The following is a 21,629-nucleotide window of genomic DNA, read 5'->3' as shown; positions in this document are numbered from 1 at the left end:
GGGAACCATTCTTTTTTTGTACCGGGAATCCAACTCAGGACCTTGCACTTGCCAGGCAGGCGCAGTGCCACTGAGCTACATCTCTGGCCTGAGGGGAACTATTTTGAGGGAGTTAATGGCAATATGTCTTTTACTGTAATACATTTTTAAAATTTAAACACAATATTTTTATCACACTGCATACCCTTATGTATCCATAAATATAAATATGTCAGCAAAAAAGAACTTAATTGGCAAAGCTACTAGTCAGACCCTAACTTCATGCTCCCGGGGAAGTTACCAGGGAGCCTAGAGAACATGCAGGTTCCTAGGCCCACCCAACAGTGAGCAGGTGCTGGGTGGGGCTGGGGAACTGCATCCACAGGCAGCCTCGGGGTTTCCAGTTTCGCTGCTGACAATCACCCCAAAGCACCGCACCCAGACACCTGCTGCCCACTAGAGGCCTGAACTCAGGCCTATATCCAGGAGGCTCCAGGAGGGGGCAGAAGTGCAGATAAGAGACACAGTGGGCATTTAGTGGGTGTCTGCTGCATACAGAGCCCCAGGCCAAGGGTCAGGGACCTGGGAGATGAATGAAGCAAAGTCTCCCCATGGGAGGGATCCACCAGAGACACATCAGAGCCACCCACGATGCTCCGTACTCATCACACTAGAGCTGCCCTCATGGAAACTCTGATCTGGGGTCAGCCTGAGCTAAGGAGCTTTACCTACATCATCTGCTCAGCCCTCCTTGCAACCTGAGGGTGTGCAATGCAGGGTCCATTAATGTCATCAGTTTTCAGATATGGATGGTGTGGCCCAGAAAGGGGATGTGACTTGCCTACTGTCACTCAGCAAGAACATAGCAGAGCTAGCTGCACTTAGCCAGCGTCTTCCAGGCCCCATGGCTATCGGGAGCTGGTCCTACAGCTCCGCCTGGTCTCATCGTGCTATTCCCAGATCCTCTTATCTGTTAGCTCAGCCTCAGTGGCCCTTCCTGAGAGGCCAGAGGGACACTGGTACCTAAGGGCGGACCCCTCCTCTTATCCCTGTAGTCCTACTGCCTGGTCCCTTCCTAGCCCTGTGACAGGGAAATACAGGGGGATGTGGTAGCCTCTCCTTGGTGTCTCCCACCCCAGTGGAAGCCATGTGAGGACAGTGGCTTGGGCCAGGATTGAGCTCAGTGGTTCCACCGCCCGCCTCGTAAGCACAAGGACCCGAGTTCAATCCCTGGTACCAAAAAAAGAAGTGAGGACAGCGGCTGGGCAGGCTAGCCATGGCTGGGTGCCCAGTGCCCAGCAGGGTCCCATCAGCAAGCACTAGAGGATAATAACCATTATTGCTTGAAAGGTAACACATGAAATTTAGTATGTGCAAGGCACTGGCCTAAGGGGTTTGTTCTGGGGGGTTTTTGGGGTTTTTTTGGGGGGGGGTACCGGGGATCGAACTTGGGTCCTTGCGTTTGTGCAGCAGGCAGCAAAACCACTGAGCTAAATCCCCGGCCCCTAAGGGGTTTGGATAAGAACATCTTACTTGAGTTAATGCTCACCACAACATATGTGGTAGGCATGATTGATGATGACCACTTTACAGTGAAAGATGGAAGGAGAGAAGAAGGGGAAAAGGGAGAGAGAGGAGAAGGGTGCCAGGTTTAAGCACATACAAGAGGCCCTGGAACGTTCGAATTTCAGATGAGCAATGAAGAAAGTTTTCCTGTAAGTATGTCCAGAACGGTATTGAGAGACAATCAACAATATTACCAGTTGTTGTTCTGAACTGTAAATGCATCCGGGCATCCTGCATGTTACCTGACAGTGACAGGGGAGGGGGAAAGGGACAGCAGGGAGAGGACAGCACCGTGTAGCTGCAGTTCTCATTGACCAGCACCCGGCTAGCGAAAGTCTCGTTGTGCGCCTCGATGTGCAGCGTCCTTTCCCTCCAGTTCAGGACGTTTTTCTGCAGGAAGACCACGTGCTCCACGCCCGCAACCTGCAAGGGAGGGAACAGCAGGCGTGAAAAGACACGCATGGGACCCCCAAGGACCAGCCTGGTCCCCTGGATCCTGGCCCCAGGTTCCTCCTCCCGCTGCCCACCCAGCCCAGTCTGGTCCCAGAACCCTCCCCAACTCACACCCCATGCATGTCCACCACCCAGCCTTTGGCACCACTTCTGCACCCCAGCTTGGCACTGGTCCCCAGAACCCTGACCCCGCGGTGGGCTCCAGCAGCCTCCAACCCACCCCAGCCCAGCCCACCCCAGCCCGCCACACCTCGTTCCTCACGAATCTACTGCCCACCTTCCGCAGCAGTCGCGGGGCGTCCACGCGCAACGTGCAGCTCCGCTCCACCACGTGCACCGCCCCGTCGGGGCTTCGGGACTCGCGCAGGACCTCGCTGCCCAGGAACACGGGGATCTGCGGGCAGGTAGGGAAGCGCTTCTCGTAGGCCTGGGCAGAGGGAAGGCGGCCATGAGCACAGCCCTCCTGCTACCCCCTAGGAGAGGCCTGTGCAGAGCCCAGGAAAGCAGCCCCACCCAGACACAAACACAGCTGTTTTTACCAGCAACACCAATATTTCAATGCCTTTCGCATTTGACTCTGCATCAGAGTTTTCACCCTCAGAAGGAAGGTGGGGTCTGCTGTTACATTTTAAAAGAAAGGATTTCTCAGATGGTCGTGGTAGTACAGGCCTGTAGTCTCAGCACTCTGGAAGGCTGAAGGAGAACCATCAATCTGAATAACCTAGCAACTTAGTGAGATCCTGTCTCAAAATAAAAGGGCTGGGGATGTAGCTCAGTACAAAGGCCCTGGGTTCATTCCCCATACCACAAAAGACACTTCCTAGAAGAAGCATTTGATGAAATCCAACATCTCATCATGATTTAAAAAAAAAAAAAAAAAAGCCACCGCAGTTAGGCAAGCTCAAGAAATAAAAATCCAGTTGGAAAAGTGGGAAAACTATTTCTGTTTGCAGATGAATACTCTTATACATAGAAAATCCTGTATATGTACACACACATACACACACACACACACACACACACACATACACACGCGCGCACGATTAGAACTCATGAATAAGTTCAGCAAGGTTGCAACATACAAGATCAATATCTAAAATCAGTTGTGTTTCTATATCCTAGCAATGACCACACTAAAAAATGCAATTTTAAAATACCAATTCCATTGACAATAACATCAAAAAATGCCTAGGAATATCTTTAAAAAGTGCAACACTTATACTCTGAAAATAAGAAAACATTGATGAAAGAAATGAATGATGACCTAAATAAATGGAAAGACTTCCCCTATAAATGGATTGGAAGACATAATCTTGTTAAGATGACAACATTCCCCCAAATGGTCTACAGGTTCAATGAAATCTATTCACATCCCAACTGACTTGTCTGCAGAAATTAACAAGCAGGTCCTAAAATTCATGTGGAAATGGAAGGGACCTAGAATAGCCAAAATAATCTAGAAGAAGAAGAAAACTGGAAGATCCACACCTCCTAATTTCAAACCATATTACAAGGCTACAGTAATCAAAGCAGTGTGGCAGTTGTGTATAGAAGAGCAGGCATATAGATCAGTGAAGCAGAATTGAGAATCCAGAAATAACAGTTCACATTAACATGATATTTACAGTCAATTGGATTTTTGACAAGAGGGTCAAGACAACTAAATGGGGTGGGGGAGGGATAACCTTTCAACAAATGGGACTGGGACAATTCACATGCAAAGGAAGGAAATGGCTTCAACTTCATGCCATAAACAAAAATTAACTCAAAATGGAACAAAGTCTTGGGGGTAAGATCTAAAACTATAAAATCTTATAAAAATCATAGCAGGGCTGCAGATGTAGCTCAACTGTAAAGCATTTGCCCATCAGGTGCAAATTCCTGGTTCACTTCCCAGCACTGGAAAAAACAAATAATCAAACAGAAACCAACGACAGGAGCAAATCTTTGTTGTTCATTGTAGCAGACTCCCCTGGCCAGGCTTAGAGTGGGATGTAATGTGGAGCAAGCATTCTTTCCTTACAATTGGCCACATTACATTCAGAGACAGACTGAAGCCAGTGACTCATAGGCACACAGACTAGTGCAGCTTCCCAACCAACCGCTGCCATGGAGATCTAAATCCTGATCTGTGACACTGCAGGGCTCCTAAGTGAGATAACATTGTGGCCAAGGACCAGTGTGGCTCCAAACTACATTCCATTCCTGAGATACCCCTCCCTTAATTGTTTCAGTAGCTTACTAGTTAACCAAGACCTACCTTTGGTCTGCTCTGCTCTTTTTGCAAGAATGCCTTATTTTGGGCCCGGGATTTAGCTCAGTGGTTTCGCTGCCTGCTGCACAAGGGCAAAGACCCGAGTTCAATCCCCAATCCCCGGTACCAAAAAAAAAAAAAGAATGCCTTATCTTTCTTTCTACAAGCCTTGCCTGTGTCAGCCAATATACCAGATGCCACATGTATCCCCCTACCCTATTTTATCCATCCTTGTGCCATCAATAAATACCAACAGTCCTGGTTGGGTTCTCACCACACACTTGGTGTGGCCCATTCCAGTTCCTCACATTCTGTTTAAGTCTTGTTTCCACGTCTTTCCTTTGCCTTGCATTGTACTGCTTTGCAAAAGATGGAGACTCTTGGCCTGGGTCTTTGATTGTTTGTTGAGAGAGGGTTTTGCTATGTGGTCCAGGTTCAAACTCAATTTGTAGCCCAAGCTGTCTTCAAACTCTCATAGATCCTCCTACCTCAGCCTCTGACTGCTGAGATTTTAGTCATGAGCCAACACACCCAGCAGTAAATATTTATCACCTTGAATTAGTCAAAGGTTTTGAGTTATGATGCCAAAAGCATACACAAACCTCACAAGCAGAAAGTCCTGAGTTGATCTCCAGTACCAAAAAAAAAACATAAACAAAAGAAAAAATAAACTAGACATTACCAAAATTTAAAACTTTTGTGTTTCAAAGGATGCTAAGCATGTGTTCTACCACTGAGCAATGCCCCCAGCCCGACCATAGTACATTTGAAATGCATGTGTACATATAAATACTTGGCAATGTACTCCTCATGAGCCACAATGAGTGGGGTGGCAGTACAGACTCAGCCCCCTGCCTGGGTGCAAATCCTGGCCCCACTGTGATGAGCTGTGTGACCATTGGTAGGTTCTTAAGTACCTACTCCAATGTGACCATTGGTAGGTTCTCTCAGTACCTCCTCCACATGAGAACTGAGGGATGTGGGCATGGAGAAGGGGCAACAGGGGCTTCTCTGTGTGTCTCAGGCTAGGTTTGGCACCAAGTGTAGAAAGTTAACCTGGGTTCCATGACACTATGCCCTTCACACAGGGAGGCCCCAAGGCCTGATGCCAGAGACCCCAGGCCAGGGTGGCCCCCCAGCCACCGAGGGTCCACATAGGCTCTGAGCTGGGGCTGCTTCCTTCTGCAGTCTGGAGAGACAGAGCTGAGTGAAAATAGCCGTAAGGGGCTCTTGGCTGCGAGCCACCTTAAAGGGGGCAAGGGTCTGGGCCAGCTCTAGAAGTGCCACGTCAGAACTGGTGGTATCAGTGGCTGATGTTATGCAAGTGGGGTCTGCTCTTAGCCTGGCCCCACCCACGTGCTCCAGAATTAGGATCAATGTAAGCTCCAAAAATAGTGGCAACATCTGAGGACAGATGCCTCCACCCCCTTCCCTCCCAGCTCCTGGAGGAGAGGTGTAACCCGTCAGCTGAGATGGGGGAGGAGATGGAACAGTACCCTGGTGGCCTTGGTGCCACCCAGGCCCTACAAGGTCAACCAGCCCATCCTCCCCTCAGGTCAGGGAAGCAGAGCTGCCTCCTGCCAGAGGCCAAAAGCTGGTTGCTCTGACAGCCACCAGCATTAGAGCAGGGAGTCCTGTCCCACAGAGGGAAGGGGCATTTCTCCTGAGGGAAGGGGGCTGCAGAGCTTGGGGTGGGGGGCCACCCAGCTCCAAGGCCAGATCCTCATGCTCCCAGCCCAGACAAGTCCCTGCCTTTTCATAACCCTGGAAAATGGTCCTTGTCCCATGTGCTTGTGGCTTAGAGGGCAAAGCCAGGTTGAGCATCTCAGGTGGGGCCTGGTGCAGAATAAGAGCCCAGAGTTTGTCTTCTCCAGGCCACAGGACCCAAGAGGTCATAGGCACAGGTTTGCAAGAACCCAAAACAGTTCCTCATGCCCTTCATAGTGCACCGGCTCCGCTCCTCTTTCCCATAGCAGAAAAGACTTTCAGGAAGGGCATGGAGAGAGAGGTGCATGTTTCTAAATTGGTCGAACTTGTCTGAGCCCTGCTACTTTTGAACTAGGTGACTTTGGGCAAGTCACTTGCCCTCTCTGAGCATCCATTTGCTCATCTGTGAAAGGGGGTGGTGAAGTTCTCATCTCCCCAGAGGGAATCTCAGAGCACCAAGCCAGGCAAGTGTGGACTGTACTGTGCCAGCTGTGTGATCTTTCATTTAGCCCTCTGAATATTGTCCTCATCTGACAGATGAGGAAACCTGAGCCCAAGAGGATCACTAGTTTACCCAACATCACACAGATGAGATGGTGAACCTGGATTTGAGTCCCCCTTGGCCCAGCTCCTGCTCCCTCCAGCAAGCCCTTGCTCAGCTGCTGGGCATGTCCTCATGGGCGGCTCAGAAGCAGAGCCAGCACTGCGCCCTGGGTCACATCTCCCTTTTCCACCTCGCTATGGTTAGGATCCGAAATGCCCCCCAAAAGGTTAACTGTGTTGAAGGCTTGGCTGCTGATGGGCCAATGGGCTTTGGGGCAATGGTTGGATCACAGGGGCTCTAATTTCATCAGTGGATTGATCCGCTGATGAGATCACAATTTGATGGCATTATTGGGAGGTTAGGGAACAGGTGAAGGGAGTAGATCATGGAACATGACCTTGGGACTATATGATCCCCAGTTCCTTCCTCTCTGCTTCTTTCCCTTTCTCTTTGCTTTCTGGCTGTTGTGAGGTGAGCAGTTTTGCTTTGACACACTCTTCTACCTGATGTTTGTGCCTTAGAGCCAGCCAACCATGGACTGAAACTTCTGAAACCATGAGTCAGAATCAACTCCTCCTTTAAGTTGGCACTGCTATTTCTGATGCCAAAAGAGTACTAACTGCCTCCTGTTGCCCTCTCGAGGCCCTAATGAGACAAAGTTAGACTCCCTCCCATTTCACAGATGAGCAACTCAAGGTACTGTGTCCCAGCCAGTCCTTCAACTCCTTCCAGGCTTCAGCCACACCACCCTGAGTGTCTTTTCTGCCTCTTGACTGTGGTCCAGTCTGAGACGCTCCTGTTCCCTGACAGAGGGACAAATTCAAAACAGGCCTGATGCCCAAACCAAACCCCTCGTGCCTCACTGTGGCCCCCCAAGGACCTGTGTTCTGCCCACCAGCCCACCTCAACCCCCACCCGACTTGCTGCTTCTGGAAGCCATAGTCATACTTGTCTTGCCCAGTCCTTTGCATCTGCTGCTCCTGATGCTTGGAGAGTTCACTGATTCACTGAACTGTGCAGGGGTGGGAGGCTGAAGGCACTGGGCTTCCTGGAAGGGTGGGGACATGACCTGGGGGCTGGTCCTTCTTCCTGACACCCTCCCCTCCCCTCCTCCACAGGGCTCCCTCCCCTCCTATTCTCCCCCCTCTTAGCCCATTCATTTCCTTGACAGGGCTTATCAACTGGCCTTCGCCACAGGAGACTTGCTGGTAAGCAGTGCATGCAAGATCTGGCTCGGAGGAACAATGGCCTGCTGTCCCCAGGGTGACTCACCCCTGTGCCCCGCTCCATCCTTGGCACAGAAAGGCTAACCCACAACGCAGGGAATGATACCAGCATGCATCCATGGCGCCCACAGCCCAGGGCAGCAGTGACAGGCCATGGGCTCTGCACATGCAGCTGGATGAGGGCAAGCACTGCCCGACTCATTTCCTGTCCTAAGGAACCTCTCATTGGGTGAATCCGGTCTGCAGCTCCCAGATAACAGGCCGTGGGAACACTGGCAAGCAGCAGGCAGCAGGGGCACAACTTCCACTGTAAAAGGCAACCGTGACCACTCTGATGACAGAGATGCACACACTAGGGGGCCCTGGAACGCATCTGGAAGGTGTCCACCCAGAGCCACTTGCAGTGTCTAAGTGCAGTCGGCACAGAGGGTCATTGGCACTGCTGTTCCTGCTGCCTCCTGGTCCCTTCTCAAGGGCCTGATGAGACAGAGCTAGAATCTCCCCTGTTTCACAGATGAGCAAGCAGAGGTTAGAAAGGCTACCTACCCAGCAGAAAGGAAGCACAAAGCCTGTCTGACCCAGGCCCCAAGTCTCAGCCACCCTGTCCTGCCTCAGGGTACCTGGACCACCTCACAAGCATCAGTGGTTTGGAAATGGGGTCCCTGGGGCCTGACCCCCATGGATCCTGGCGAGGACTGAGGATCTAGGGGTCAAGGGGATGTTGGGCAAAACTGGCCCTTGTATCCCATCTGCTGCCCTGACCTCTTCCTGCCACAGCGAAATGGTTACAGGAACAAGACAGGTCATTCCTTCCAATGCCAGTACAGTGCTGCACCCCAGACCCTGGCAGCCCCCTTGCCCTCTCCTACATGAGCATCCACAGCAGACGGCCAGCTGGGCAGGAAACTATCCTTTACCAAGTGACCCATGGGGTCACCACGCACCAAGAGGAGGTGTTTTGGGTGGTGTCAGGCCTAACCATCACTGTAGTGACCAGAGAAGCTGGCACTCAGGGTGGGTGCATTGTGGGCATGTATCTTTCCAAGAGCTTCATGCTATCCCCTCTAACAACCCACGGAAGTCATTCATGTTTATCCTCCCCACTTGACAGATCAAGAAGCCAAAGATCAGAGGCATTCATCACATGCCCAATGGGAGGGCCTGAGCTGGGATTTGACCCTCCAGAAGTCAGGCTATGAGCTCTTGCATTGTGTTGCTGTCCAGCCAAACAGTGTCATTTCCATACAGGCGGGCAGCCTGGTTCATTTTGCTCTCAGCTCTTGCTCAGCCAGCCCTGACCATCCTCTGTTCCCCTGCTCCTTAGACCACCAAGGAGTATTCAACCATGACCACCCCCTCCCATCCCCTTTCTGAGTCTGGCCAAGTGAAGGCATTTAATAAACTCTGGCCAAATAAAATCCAAATGTCTGCCAAGGAGAGTGGGACTGTACTAGAAAGTGAAGGAATCGGGACCCCAGGAAAGTTGTTGAGCACCACCCGCAGCAGGGTTGATGTGAGGCCTTGCAGGTCCTAGGCCCCACACAAAGTGATCACATCAAATATATCAAAGTGCATTCACTCCCCATGGTTCCACATACATGACCTTATTCAAGTGGAGGTCCCGGTGACAGCTTGACACTAAGTCACAGTTGGTAGACATTTTATCCTACATTTATTCATTTTAACTCTGCCTGTTTCATTTTACTACAGAATAATTACCTGTTTTTACTCCAGGTCAGACATTGCTATGACTCTTGGGAAGCTGGGGGTAAGGTTCTGAGACTGAACAGATGCGGCCCCTTTGCCTTGGGTACATCGCAGGGTCTTCCATGATCAAGCAGCTCACAAGACCTTCCTGTGCTGGGAAACCGCTCCTGCGGCAGTTCTGTCCCTGCTCCTCAGTTGGTGCTCCTTTCCCTACAGCTTGCCTGGCTGCTGCAGAGGAGGCCTGGGCGGGCACATGGTCTGGCCCTCTTGGGGACACAGGCAACAAGAGGATTCAGTTACAGCCCCTCTGCCAGGACATCCAAGCCTGTCCACTCAGAAAGGCCCAGAATTACATAGTCTGCTTATTATAGTCTGGATCTTGAATCACCCCCATAGGCCCATGTGATAAAGGCTGGGTCCCCAGTCTGGCACTATTGGGAGGGTGTGGAACCTTTAGGAGGTGGAGCTTATTGAGAGGTCTCCAGGTCTTTAGCAAGGGGACATGCCATCTAAGGGGATAAAGGGACCCACCCACCCTTCCCCTCCCTCACTTCCAAGACATGAGTTGTATGATTGTGCTCCACTATGAATTCCCACTATGATGTACTGCCTCGCCCAGGGTCAACTGATTATGAACTGAAACCTCCAAAACCATAAGCCAACATAAACCTTTCTCTTTATAAGTTAGTTATCGTGGTTATTTGTTACAGTATTAGAAAGTTGATAAACATATATATAAAGTGGAGACATTCTAGAGCCTTCCCGCTGGCACTCGGTTATACCTATTTCCTTCTTTGGTGTATCAAACTGCTGAAGTAAGAAGTCACAGGGCCCCAGCACTCCCCTGAATTCCCAGTGCCTAGCACATTGTTGACAGTCAATAGACACTGGTGTGATGACTGAGTGAATGGCCCTGCACTCTGGGCCTAGGTTTGAACCTCTGCTCCACCTCACCCCAGTATGTGGCCTTGAACAAATCACCAAGCTCTCTCAGTTCTCTACTCATTTGTAAAAGGTGGAACAGAAACAGGACATACCTTACCCACAGGAAAGCTCACAGGAATAAAGGAGTCTGTGCTCATGAAGCACTTAGAATTGTGCCTGGCACACAGTCCATTCCACTTACACATTTGTTAAGCAAAGTTAAATTTTAAAAAAGAACAAGCTTCTGTAAAGTACAGAAAAGCTATTTCTGCTAATCATTTGACAGCTAACACTCCCTCCTCTCCCTCCTTCCTTCCTGCTCTTCCTCATCCAAATTCAAAGGAAGCTGGAATACTGTTTACTCTGCAACTTCCACCAAGAGTGCAGAGGGAATATCCAAATGGCACTGATGCAGCCTAGCCCAGCACAGCCCCCCTCCCAGCACCCTACCTTCCCTTCTCCATGGCACAGGCAAATTTCAGGCACTGAGCCCCACATGACCACAGCACCAAGCAAGACCTGTCCCTGTTATACTCAGCAGGAGCCTTCCCAGTCAATCCCTGGCCCCTGCAAGCCTGGAGACCACAGAGCAGATGGATGTCTGTCCTCTCATGTCCCTCAGTTCTTTTCGTTGAAATGCAATCCTCATAACATACAGTTCACCCTTCTAAAGTGTACAGTTCAGGGTTGGGGGTGTAGCTCATGGGTAGAGCACTTGCGTAGCATGTACAAGGTCTAGGTTCAATCTCCACATCACACACACACTAAAAGGATACCGTTCAGTGTGTTTTATCTAGTATATTCAAAAGTTACAACCATCACCACTGTCTAATTACAGAACACTTTTGTCACCTCCAAAAGAAAACCCTGTACCCTTTAGAGGTCACTCTCCGTTTCCTCCCCTCCCCTCAGATGACCATTCATCTCGGTTCTGTCTCTGTGGATTTCCTTGCCCCAGACACTTCCTGGAGATGCAGTCATGAGAGATGTGGTCCCTTGTATCTGGCTTCCTTCGCTCAGAGTGATGTTCTCAAGGCTCATCCATGCCATACCACATTGGCTAAGTGCCATTCCATGGGGCAGGTCCCTTGCTCTCAGCAGAGGTACCCAGATGGAGCTTGCTGAGTGTGTCATCACACACTGATGGCAGCAGAGTCCCCACTGCTGAAGAAGGGAAGAGGGTGAGGTGAACACGATCTGGAAGGGCAACACGATCTGGAAGCCCTTTGAGGTGACTGCTGCAGGTGTCTCCAAGCGCACAGTCCCCAGATACCTCATAACTGAAAACCCACTGCTATTGTACCCAGGACCAGTCCAAGAGACACAGGGTCAGAATACCACCACAGCCAGGGTGCCTGGATGAGGCCAGGAGGCAAGGAGGGAATACAGGGAGGTGGCAGAGAGAGAGCACAGGGATTTGGACACATATCCCAAACTGTCTCAGCTGTTGACCTTAACTGGACCTCCCTGAGGCTACTTCCTCAGAAAAAAGAGGAGGAGTTAATTCACTGTGGCAAATGTCATACAGTACAGGTTTTCAATGGAAAAAAGCAAATCAATAAAGACTTGAACAAATATTTGTGTACAGATGTTCATAACCGAACTATTCACAACAGCCCAAAGGTGGAAACAACTCCAGTGTCCATCAGCGGACAAACCATTATCCATTCATAAAGTGGAATGTTATTCGGCCATAAACAAGAACAAATACTGATGCCTGCCACAATCTGGATGAACCTTGAAGACGTGGTGCTCAGTGAAATAAGCCAGACACAACAGGGAAACTGGTATGATTCCTCTTATACGAGGAATCTAAAGTGGTTAAATTTGTAGAGATGGAGAGTAGGATAGGGCTTTTACCAGGACAGCAGAGAGGAGGAGAAGGAGATAGCGCTTAATGAGCACAGTTTCTGTTAAGGTAATGAAAGGGTTCCGGAGGTGGCAGGGGGGAGATGGTGGCACAGCAGTGTGAATGTGCTTAGTGCCACTGGGAGCACACCAGAAAGGTAACAGTGGAAAGTTTTAAGTTGTGTGTATTTTACCACAGGGGAAAAAAAAAAAAAAAAGCAAAGCCAACCATCTGTGAGATGCTTTGGTCATAAACTGGAACAGGATACTTCTGTGTTTGTTTGTAGTTCCAATGCGACCGTCTCTATGTCTGCTTTATTCACCACTGAATTCCCTGGTGACTGTGTGACACCTGGGACATTAGAGACACTCAGCCAATGAGTGTCTCAGCCAAGATGGAAGGAAGGAAAGGATGAAGGGAGGGAGGGAAGAGTGATGGGCAGGTACCAGAGCAAGAAAAAGAAAACTGAACCTATCTCTAACTCTATACCTGAAACAGTAGGGCAAGGAGGTAAAGGGGACACTGGTCTCTGACGGACTGGCTTATGTCTACACCCACAGCTCAGAGAAGACTCTGTGCCTGTCTACTGCTGTCCACATGTCCCCTGCAGAGAGCTGACTTCCGGGAGCTACTCCTTTGGCTTGAGAATGAATGCTGAAAATGCCCCCTCTGTTGTCATGACAAATGAACAAGACAGAGAGGAAGAGTTTTGCCTGGGTATTGGTCTAGTTTTCTGTTACTGGGACAAAATACCTGACACCTGCAACTTAAAAGATGTGAGGTATCTTTTGCCTCAAGGTCTCAAAGGTTTCAGTCCATGTCAAGTGGAAAGAAGCTGCTCGATCCACAGCAGACAGGAAGCAGAGAGCAGGGGAAGAGCCAGAGAGAAAGGACCAGGGACTAAATAGAGTCCCCAAGGTCACACTCCCATGACCACCCAGAAGTGTGTTTTACTAATCTCCTAAGCATCTCTTAAGCCAATCAAGTTGCCAATCAAGATAAACCATCAGCCTGTTTTTGTTTGGTTGTCTGATTGCTTGGTTGCTTGCTTGCTTGGTTTTTTGAGACCGGGTCTCACACTAAGTTGCTCAGGCTGGCCTTGAACTTATGATCCTCCTGCCTCAACCTCCCTAATAGCTGGATTACAGTGTCTGCCACCATACCCAGCTGTATCACAGCTTGTTTTTGACAGGGCTCTGGACCTGCAGCTCCAGCAAGATACAGTTAGCCAGAGGAGCACCAGCAGAATGCCAGGCCTCTCTGCACCTGGAGAGCATGCCAGTCCACGCCCCCTGTGGCCAGTATCTGCACACAGACCTGTTGCAGAGTCACCCACATATGGGATTGGGCCAGGGACTCCCAGGATCAGTGGTACTTCCCTTAATGGTTCAGGGCAGGACAATGATTTAGCAAGGCCAGCCCAGAGCAGCTTGACGTCACCAAGGTAGATGAGGATCTTGCTCAGAGGGAAATGCTACTTTAGATTCCCCAAGTGTCTCGAGAAAGACGTGGGACCACCACACTTCTGCTTCCCAATGTTCTCCTGACTTTCAGGATGGAAACCACTCCATCCTCCTAAACCCCAAATCTGACCCTGGTACCCCCACCCTGCTTAAAAAGCCTTCCAAACCTCCCAGAGGCCTTGATGAGATGGATAAAGTCCTTTCCCCACAGCCCTTCCTGACACCTGCCAGCCACTTTCTGGCTCACCCTGGCAATCCAAGTGAATTTCATCTATTTCTCAGAGAGATGAGTCCTTACCTGCAGCCCAAACCTTCCCTCCCTCAACTGTCTTAAATGACATCCGATAGCCCCCAAAGGGCCCTCCTCTGTGCTCCTACAAAGGCTAACCATATCAAGAGAATTAGATGACAGTACAGACACAACCCCACCTTCCTGGAGCTTTCTCTAATGAAAAGACCCATGTAAACAAGAACAAGCAAATTAACAGGGATGCATTTCACTAAGTGCTCGCCAGCTAAGTCTTAGAAGCCCCTGAACCTAGCACAGCCCTTGACATATAGGAGAAACTCAGTAACTACCTGTGTGTGCATGCATGAATTAATGCAGAAGTTAATGAATGAAGCTTTCAGTTTATTTCAGGGCCATCAGAAATCAGAAGGTCCCTTTGCTGGGCAAGGGATCACCTTTGTTCTCCCAGCCCAAATCAGAGCACATCAAGGTAGATCAGGTTGCTTCCCTTAATCTGTTAGCAATAGGGATCAGAGGATGGCCCTAGGGAACTAATTTAAACTCACTTAAATAAGGCCCCTGCTGTTTTATTAGAACTACCTCCATGACAACCATTCCAACTATAACTGCTTTTGGCCTGGGCTGCAAGAATTTCCCTTTTCAGGCTGCTCCTGTTGAACAATCCATTTGCTAAATTACAAGTTGTTTATCAATACAACAAGGCCAGGTCCTTAAATATTTTAACACGTAGTCAGCTAAATGACAGAACCTCCCCCTTAACCTTCCTCCAGTGAAAAGCCTCCCTGTAGGAAATCCTATTCCTAGCCAACTTCTTTCTTTGGCTTTGAGAATCACAGGTGACCTGAAGCCACAGGACTTTTGAGCCCTATAAGGCTCCTGGAGCAACAGCTACACAAGAGAGGACCAGGTCATTCCTGAAGCCACTCCACCCAAGCTGGTGCCCAGATATTTCGAGAATGTCAGAACCAGAATCTCAAGTGTCTGGCCATGAGCTCAGTCTGTGGGGTTGGATTCCCCAAGTTCCAGTTCCCACTCTGCTATTTGCTGAGTGTCATGGGCTGAATCAATTCCCCTAAAACAGGTATGTTGATGTCCTAACCCCAGATATCTACAAATGTGACTCTATTTGGAAATAGGTTCTTTACAGAAGTAATCAGGTTAAAATGAAGTCATTAGAGTGTTGTCTTTATAGACAGACCTGTTGGCATAGGCCTGTAATCCCAGCTACTCGGGAGGCTGAAGCAGAAGGATCGTGAATTCAAGACCAGCTTGAGCAACTTAGCAAGACTCTGTCTCAAAATAAAAAATTTTCAAAGGGTTGGATATGTAACTCAGTGTCCCAACCCCTAGTACCAGGGGGAAAAAAACCAAATAGGCTCAGAATACTCTCTGTACCAAGTAAACGCTGTTGATGAGTCTGTCAAATACAATTTAAAATAGACTCTGCATAAATTCACCCAAAACGCACCACTATGCACAGCAGAGATGTCTTTGGAAGGAAAGTATTCACACAAACACTTGTGCATAGAGGTTTATAGCAGCATTATTCATAATAGGTCAAAACTGAAAACAATATACATGTCCAGCAACTGATGAATGGATAAACAAAATGTGGTAATTCACACAATGAAATATTATTTGGCCACAAAAAGGAATGCAGTACCTAAATACACTACCATGTATATGATCCTTGAAAATGTCACACTCAGAGGTACACACGCAAACTCAGGGACAAAAACTCATTATAATATGCCAATCAGACTTCAACAAAGTGTTTTTTAAAAATATATTGAGAGAAGCTAGACACAAAAGGCTACAAATTATAAGATGCCATCTGTATGAAATGTGCAGAAAAGGCAAATTCATAGAGACAGAAAGCAGACGAGTCATTGCATGGGGTGTGGAGTGACAGGTGAGGTTAGGAGATGATCGCTAAAGGGTATATGGAGTGGAGCTTCTTTTGGGAGTGATAAAAGTGTTCTAGCGGGCCAGGGATTTAGCTCAGTGGTTCCGACACCTGCCTCGCAAGCACAAGGTCCTGAGTTTGATCCCCGGTACCAAAAAAATATATATATATTAAAAATGCTCCAGCGCCATAATGGCAAACCTTTTAGAGCTTTCAATGATACAAACGGTCTGCTGCTGTACATGTGTCATGGGTTCACCACCACTGTTCTAGGGGCTGGGTGTAGCTCAGTGGTAGAGCACATGCTTAGCATGCAAGAGGACCTGGGTTCCATCATAAGCACAGAAGGAGAGACGGAGAGGGAGAGAGAGAAAAAGAGAGAGAGAAAGAGAGAGAGAGAGAGAGGAAGAAGAAGGAAGAGGAGGAGGAGGAGGAAGAGGAGGAGGGAGAAATGAAGATGTAAAACTGACTGTGGTAATGGTTGTACAATTCTATGAGTCTACTAAAAACCATTGCCTGTGGACATCGTTCACATGCAAGAAATGTATGATATGTGAGTTATAGCTCAACAAAGCTGTCAAGGCAATAAATAAAATCACCCCAAGCAGTATTTCAGGAGTTCTAACAGTGTATGAGGCCAGGTACAAGCACCCATCTCCCTGGATTTAACCCTCACTTCAACTCTCCCTGCTCCCCACCAAGTCCCTTCATTAACTCCATATTCCAGGTGAGAAACTGAGGAATCACAGAATGTGCGATGGGCTGGGGCAGGGACCCAATGTGGGTAGGGAGTGCTGGCTCTGTAACCAGTACCCATTTGGGAGACAGATAATCTAGAATCACAAAGACAACTTCCATCCTAGACCCTCCCCACCCCACCCCCACGTCTTCTTGGACCTGCATTCAAGGGGAGAAGGCCTCTCCCTGACCTTGGACGCTTCTGCTGCCTGTCGTCTGGACTGTGTCTGCCAGGTAATAGCAGCCCGTGCATGGTCTGACTCCAAGAATTCAGAATGCTGTCAGGAAAGAGGACAGATGCCCAGTCCCACCCCGCGAAAGCAAACTTGGCAGGGATTTAGAGAGCAAGGCCATTCATTCATTTAGGTACTCTTTTAAAGAGAAAGAGAAAAAATAATCTTCAGAAATTAAATTTCAGTAGTTTGTGTGGTCACTGGCAGACTTTTAAACAGGCGAGAGGAACTTCGATTCTCAAGTCAGTTTTGTTCAACCAAAGCCAAAGGGCCAGCTCCTCCACTGCCCACTCAGATGCAGTGAAAACAGCTGAGTTCATCCAAAGGCTCCCAGCATCTGACCCACACTGAAAGCAAGTGTTTAGCTGGGAAACAAAAGGGACACTAAGTGCAGAAAACCCCTTTGTGCTTACACAGCCACAAGTTACGTGGAGCTATGCAGCTATTTGGGGGACAATAATGTTTTGTAAATAGTCGGCAAAGTGGCTTTGTTGGAGGTGTTGCTGTGCATGGCCTGGGACCGGGACCGCAAGGAGTGCGTGGAAGATAAGACGGCATGGCTGAGACTATCCCTTTGAAAAATACGAGTGACTTAACTCAGACCCAGATGATAAATATTTGAAAACTCGTTTGTTTTTTATTCTACCCACAGGCAGCTGTACATTAATAGCTGGAGATGGCTAACAGTAAAGGAGTAAACTGAGCCCTCTCTTTGTTTACAGAGGACGTAGCTTACAAAGTATGTTTCACACAATCCCATAAGGTCAATGCCAGTGTGGCACTAGCCCTACTAGCATGTTGTATTTTAAGGTGCAATGACTATAAAGATTTTTGAGTTTGCGTTATTAAGCTCGTGCAATAGTTGCTTTTCCATTCTACGGTTATGTGTCTCAGTTTAACAGCCAAGAACCATGGATCCCTGGGCTGTCCCAGAAGGTGAGGACAGATTCTCTCTTCTGTCGAACAAATGATGGAATCCTCAGGTCTCAAAATATGTGAGCTGCCAGGAGCCTTAGAGCCTTATTTATATTTATCTATCATTTATCATCTGCATGGTATGGACTGAGCCCTGTACTGGGCAACACACACACAGTCACTTCTAATCCTCATGACAACCTTGGGAAGTGTGTATAGCCATCCCCATTATGCACAATAATGGAGAAACTGAGGCTCAGAGAAGTTCAGTGACTTTCCAAGGACACACAGCCGGAGCATGGCAGAGCATCAAGGACCCAGTTCTTCTGACACCATCTGGCTGGGTCTCTTCACCACCCACTGAGTCCCAGCCCCATTACACAGAAGGAGAGTCACTGCCACAGGCACAACTAACAGCAACAGCAGAAGCCAGATCGATGGAGCATTCCATCTGCGTCACATGCTGTACTAGGAACTTGGCATACATTGACTCATTTCCTCCACAGACATGTTGCCAGGATTTGGGAACCAGGTGATCCCCATTTTAGAAATGGGGAATGGAAGCTCATAGAGGTTAAGTGACTTGCCCCCAGGGTCACCCAGCTAGTTGACTGTGGGACCTTCTGCATGAAACAGCCCAACATGTACAGACAATTTTTGTGATGCCTTTTAATTCTTTATCCAACTATAAATACATAGAGTAGGGTCAGACCCATATGCACACAGAGCCACCAACTGACAGGAAAGTCCTTCGAAGAATGCTGGCATTGGGCAGCTAGGGGGTGGAATGGAGCAGATAGGGGTGGATTCTGATACTCATTTATAAGATCTTGTGTAACAGAGACTGCTATATAATGTGGGCACCTACTATGTGCTGGGCATGTGAATTACCTTGCTTACTCCTCACCACAATCCCCACCATTGCTCCCCATTTTCCCAGGCATGGAAGGGAAATTTCAAGAGGCAGAATAATGGCACTAAGAAGGAATTCCAGGTTTGCCTATCCCAGTGCAAAAACCAATAGTGCATGAGTCCAAGAACCGGGATCCACTCTGAGTCTACCTGGCACAACCCTGTCCCCAGACCCTGCTTACCAACTCATCCCTCTCTTCTCCTGTCCCAGGTTCCTTGAAGGAGAAAGGAGGGGGTGTGTGAGAGGAAGGAGAATCCTAAGGATGTCAAGGTTAAAACTGATGCTCTGAGCCCTGACTCCATCTCTCTCCAGGTACAGAACTTAGGGCCTAGGGCCACCTCTCCACCTGGACAAGCTTCAGTTTAGTGGAGGTAAAATAGGACTACTGAAGGAAACATCATATGTGAAGTCTTAGCGCTGTAACTTTCAATGAATGGCAGCAATCAGATCATCATCATCATCATCATCATCATCATCATCATCATCATCATCATCATCATCATCATTATTATGACACCAGTAGCCCAGCCTCTGATATCCTTATTTTCTGCAGAGGAGTCTGAAGTGAGAAACAGGTAAGGTTCAACAAGGGAAGAACACTAGGTCACCAGTCAGGGATTCTAGAAGTTCTGTGAAAGGTGGGAGGGGACAGTCAGGCTGGAGAGTCACTGGTAGCCCAATAAGTCTGGGGGCCTCTTTCTCCTTCCCACCATAGCCAACCTCTGAGTCCCTCAAACCATCACATGAGGGGCCCAAAGATGAGGGGGCACTCACCGCCATGACCAACTCGAATGGATACTTGTAGACGCGGACAGGAGACTGGTACTTCTGCACCATGTTCCCGCTCCAAGGCGCACAGGGAGGGCTGAGTGCAGAGCCTGGGGTGAGGGGCGGCTGGTGAGCTTGCAGCTCCCTCCTCATGAAGCAGGAACCCTGGCCATGGGTGCAAGGGCAGGCCCGGCCTCTTGCTCACACCCACACTTTGAGAGGCTAATGCGATCCCCAGACTACTCCAGGACAGGCCTCACACACCTGTCCTGTCCACAGCCCACTGCCGCACGCCACATTCACCCCTCCAGGAGCAGGCACCACCCCACACATTTCGCTATCACCACCCCTTCCCCATGAGGACCCCAGAAGCACCTCTCACCACACCCACAAGAAAACAAGCACACATTTGCAATTCTTACACTCCCACAGTACTCTTCACGCATGTACCCCGCAGCTTGCCATAGACTCCTAACCATAGCCCCAGGTATCCTTACACCTGCCCTCCCATTTTCTTTCAAAACACCCGGACACACAGTCTTCACCAATTTCACCTGCACTGTCTCTGCCACATGCATGCACACGTACCTGACTCTCCACCCACACAAGACCGTCCTTGCACACTCACACAACTCTGCACCCACATGCAACTCCCTGGAGCACACACCTACCCAACTCCACGACATACGCAATTCCCATGTTGTGCACAGACATTCACAGATACCTACGCAAACGCGCACTCACACATACACATGCACACCCACACTAAATGCAGCCACAGGCCCGTGCAGCTCCACTCATCCTCGCCCTAGAAGCCGCCAGGGACCCACCCCGCAGTGCCCTGGAAGCTTGCCTGGTCCGGGGGCTGAACTCGCCGCGACCCCAGCAGTTGCCTGGCCGGGAGCGAAGCGCCAGAGGTGGAGTCTGACGGTGGCAGGTGGCGTGGGGCGTTGAGCACTGCACACCGTGTGGCCCCTCCAGCGAGGGAGGGATGCGAGGGCAGTAGTGAGACCCGCTAAACCTGGAGCGCTCCAGTACCCCGGACAGCGGAGATCTCAGCCTGGCCCCGCCCCGGCCTGGTCACGCCCCCTAGATCTACCTTGGCCCCTGACTGCCCCCACTCTGCTCTGATTCGGCCCCAACCTTAGTCCCGGGGATTTACTTGTCTGTTACTTGACTCCGCCTCCAACCCTGCCCTTCCTCCCCTTTGGCCACACTTCCTGATGGCCCCGCCCCTATGGTGGCCCTATCCCCAGACTCCCAGCCTGGGGAATGGCCCAGCCTCCAGACTCCGCCCTAGCCTAGCCCCGCCCACAAGGCCCTGAGCGCCGCAACCCCGCCCCTCCCAGAACAGTTTCCCATCTACTTCAGTGAATGCGCTGCCCAAGCGAGCACATTCCATCTACTTCAGGACAGCACGCATCTTCCCTGGCTCAGATTAACTTGGTCTCCACCCGCTGCCCTCAGGTTTGAGTTCGCTCCTCCCCTGGCCACGCCCCAGAGCCCGTCGTTGCCCCGCCCTAACCCCCTTCCGTGCGTCATTCATTCACTCTCCACGAGTTTACTGGGCGTCCCTTTGGTGTCGGACCCCTTCAGAGCTGGAGTGTCACCAAAAAGCACACCAGACAAATGTCCTTGCCCCTTGGAGTTTACATCACAGTGGCGGAGGCAGCCGTTAAATAACGCAAACGCTTAGTATGTGAGATGATGAAAAACTCCTCGGAGAGAGAAATACAGTGAACAGAGAGGAAGGATGACATTTGGCTGTCATCCTCAGTTTGGCTCCTATCCAAACCCTTCCAGCCCTCCCGGGGTCGCGCTATGAGAGCCAAGGAGAGGCTTCGAGGAGCATTTTTATCCAAGTCCTCACTCAACATTGGCCAAGCACCCACTTTGCTTCAGGCTTGGGTGAACTCATCCTCTCCCATGGGGAATCAGACACCCCCGCCCACGGCAGGGGCGGGGAGTGGGCGGGCCGAAGACTCAGTCCTTCGGTCCCTCCAGTTCTCCGCCACCCCAGCCTCCGTAGCGCGCTAACTCTTGTGCTCAAGCTGTCACCTTATATTTGTGTGGGTTTTTGGCAATCCTTCTCCACAGACTGTGACTGAGGGCAGGAAGGTTTCTGCCTTCTTTGCCGATGTGTTCGCAGGATCTTACTAAGGACCTGGAAGGCGATAGCTAGCTGCTCCAGGACCGGCTGGGTTAAGGCTTACAAGGATGGAAATGGGATGTAA

The 21,629-nt window shown here is 49.8% G+C and overlaps 1 protein-coding gene across 1 annotated transcript in view; it reads right to left on the bottom strand.

Annotated features, from left to right (window-relative positions):
- Sec14l5 (SEC14 like lipid binding 5) overlaps positions 1 to 20,716 on the bottom strand; it is a 42,659-nt gene extending 21,943 nt beyond the window's left edge. The window contains exons 1-4 of the mRNA XM_004864837.3: positions 20,249 to 20,716; positions 19,402 to 19,505; positions 2,276 to 2,425; positions 1,837 to 1,968 (exon numbers count right to left, since the gene is read on the bottom strand). Of these exons, the coding sequence (XP_004864894.1) occupies positions 1,837 to 1,968; positions 2,276 to 2,425; positions 19,402 to 19,464 (345 nt within the window). The 5' untranslated portion in view covers positions 19,465 to 19,505; positions 20,249 to 20,716. The remainder of the gene's footprint in view (positions 1 to 1,836; positions 1,969 to 2,275; positions 2,426 to 19,401; positions 19,506 to 20,248) is intronic.
- Between the last annotated feature and the right edge of the window lie 913 nt (positions 20,717 to 21,629).

Source organism: Heterocephalus glaber, unplaced genomic scaffold (genome assembly GCF_053883595.1).
Source record: "Heterocephalus glaber isolate CG9 unplaced genomic scaffold, H.glaber_assembly_v1.0 deba00001781, whole genome shotgun sequence".
Classification (NCBI taxonomy): Eukaryota; Metazoa; Chordata; class Mammalia; order Rodentia; family Bathyergidae; genus Heterocephalus; species Heterocephalus glaber.
This window is presented reverse-complemented; position numbering and strand designations above follow the sequence as displayed.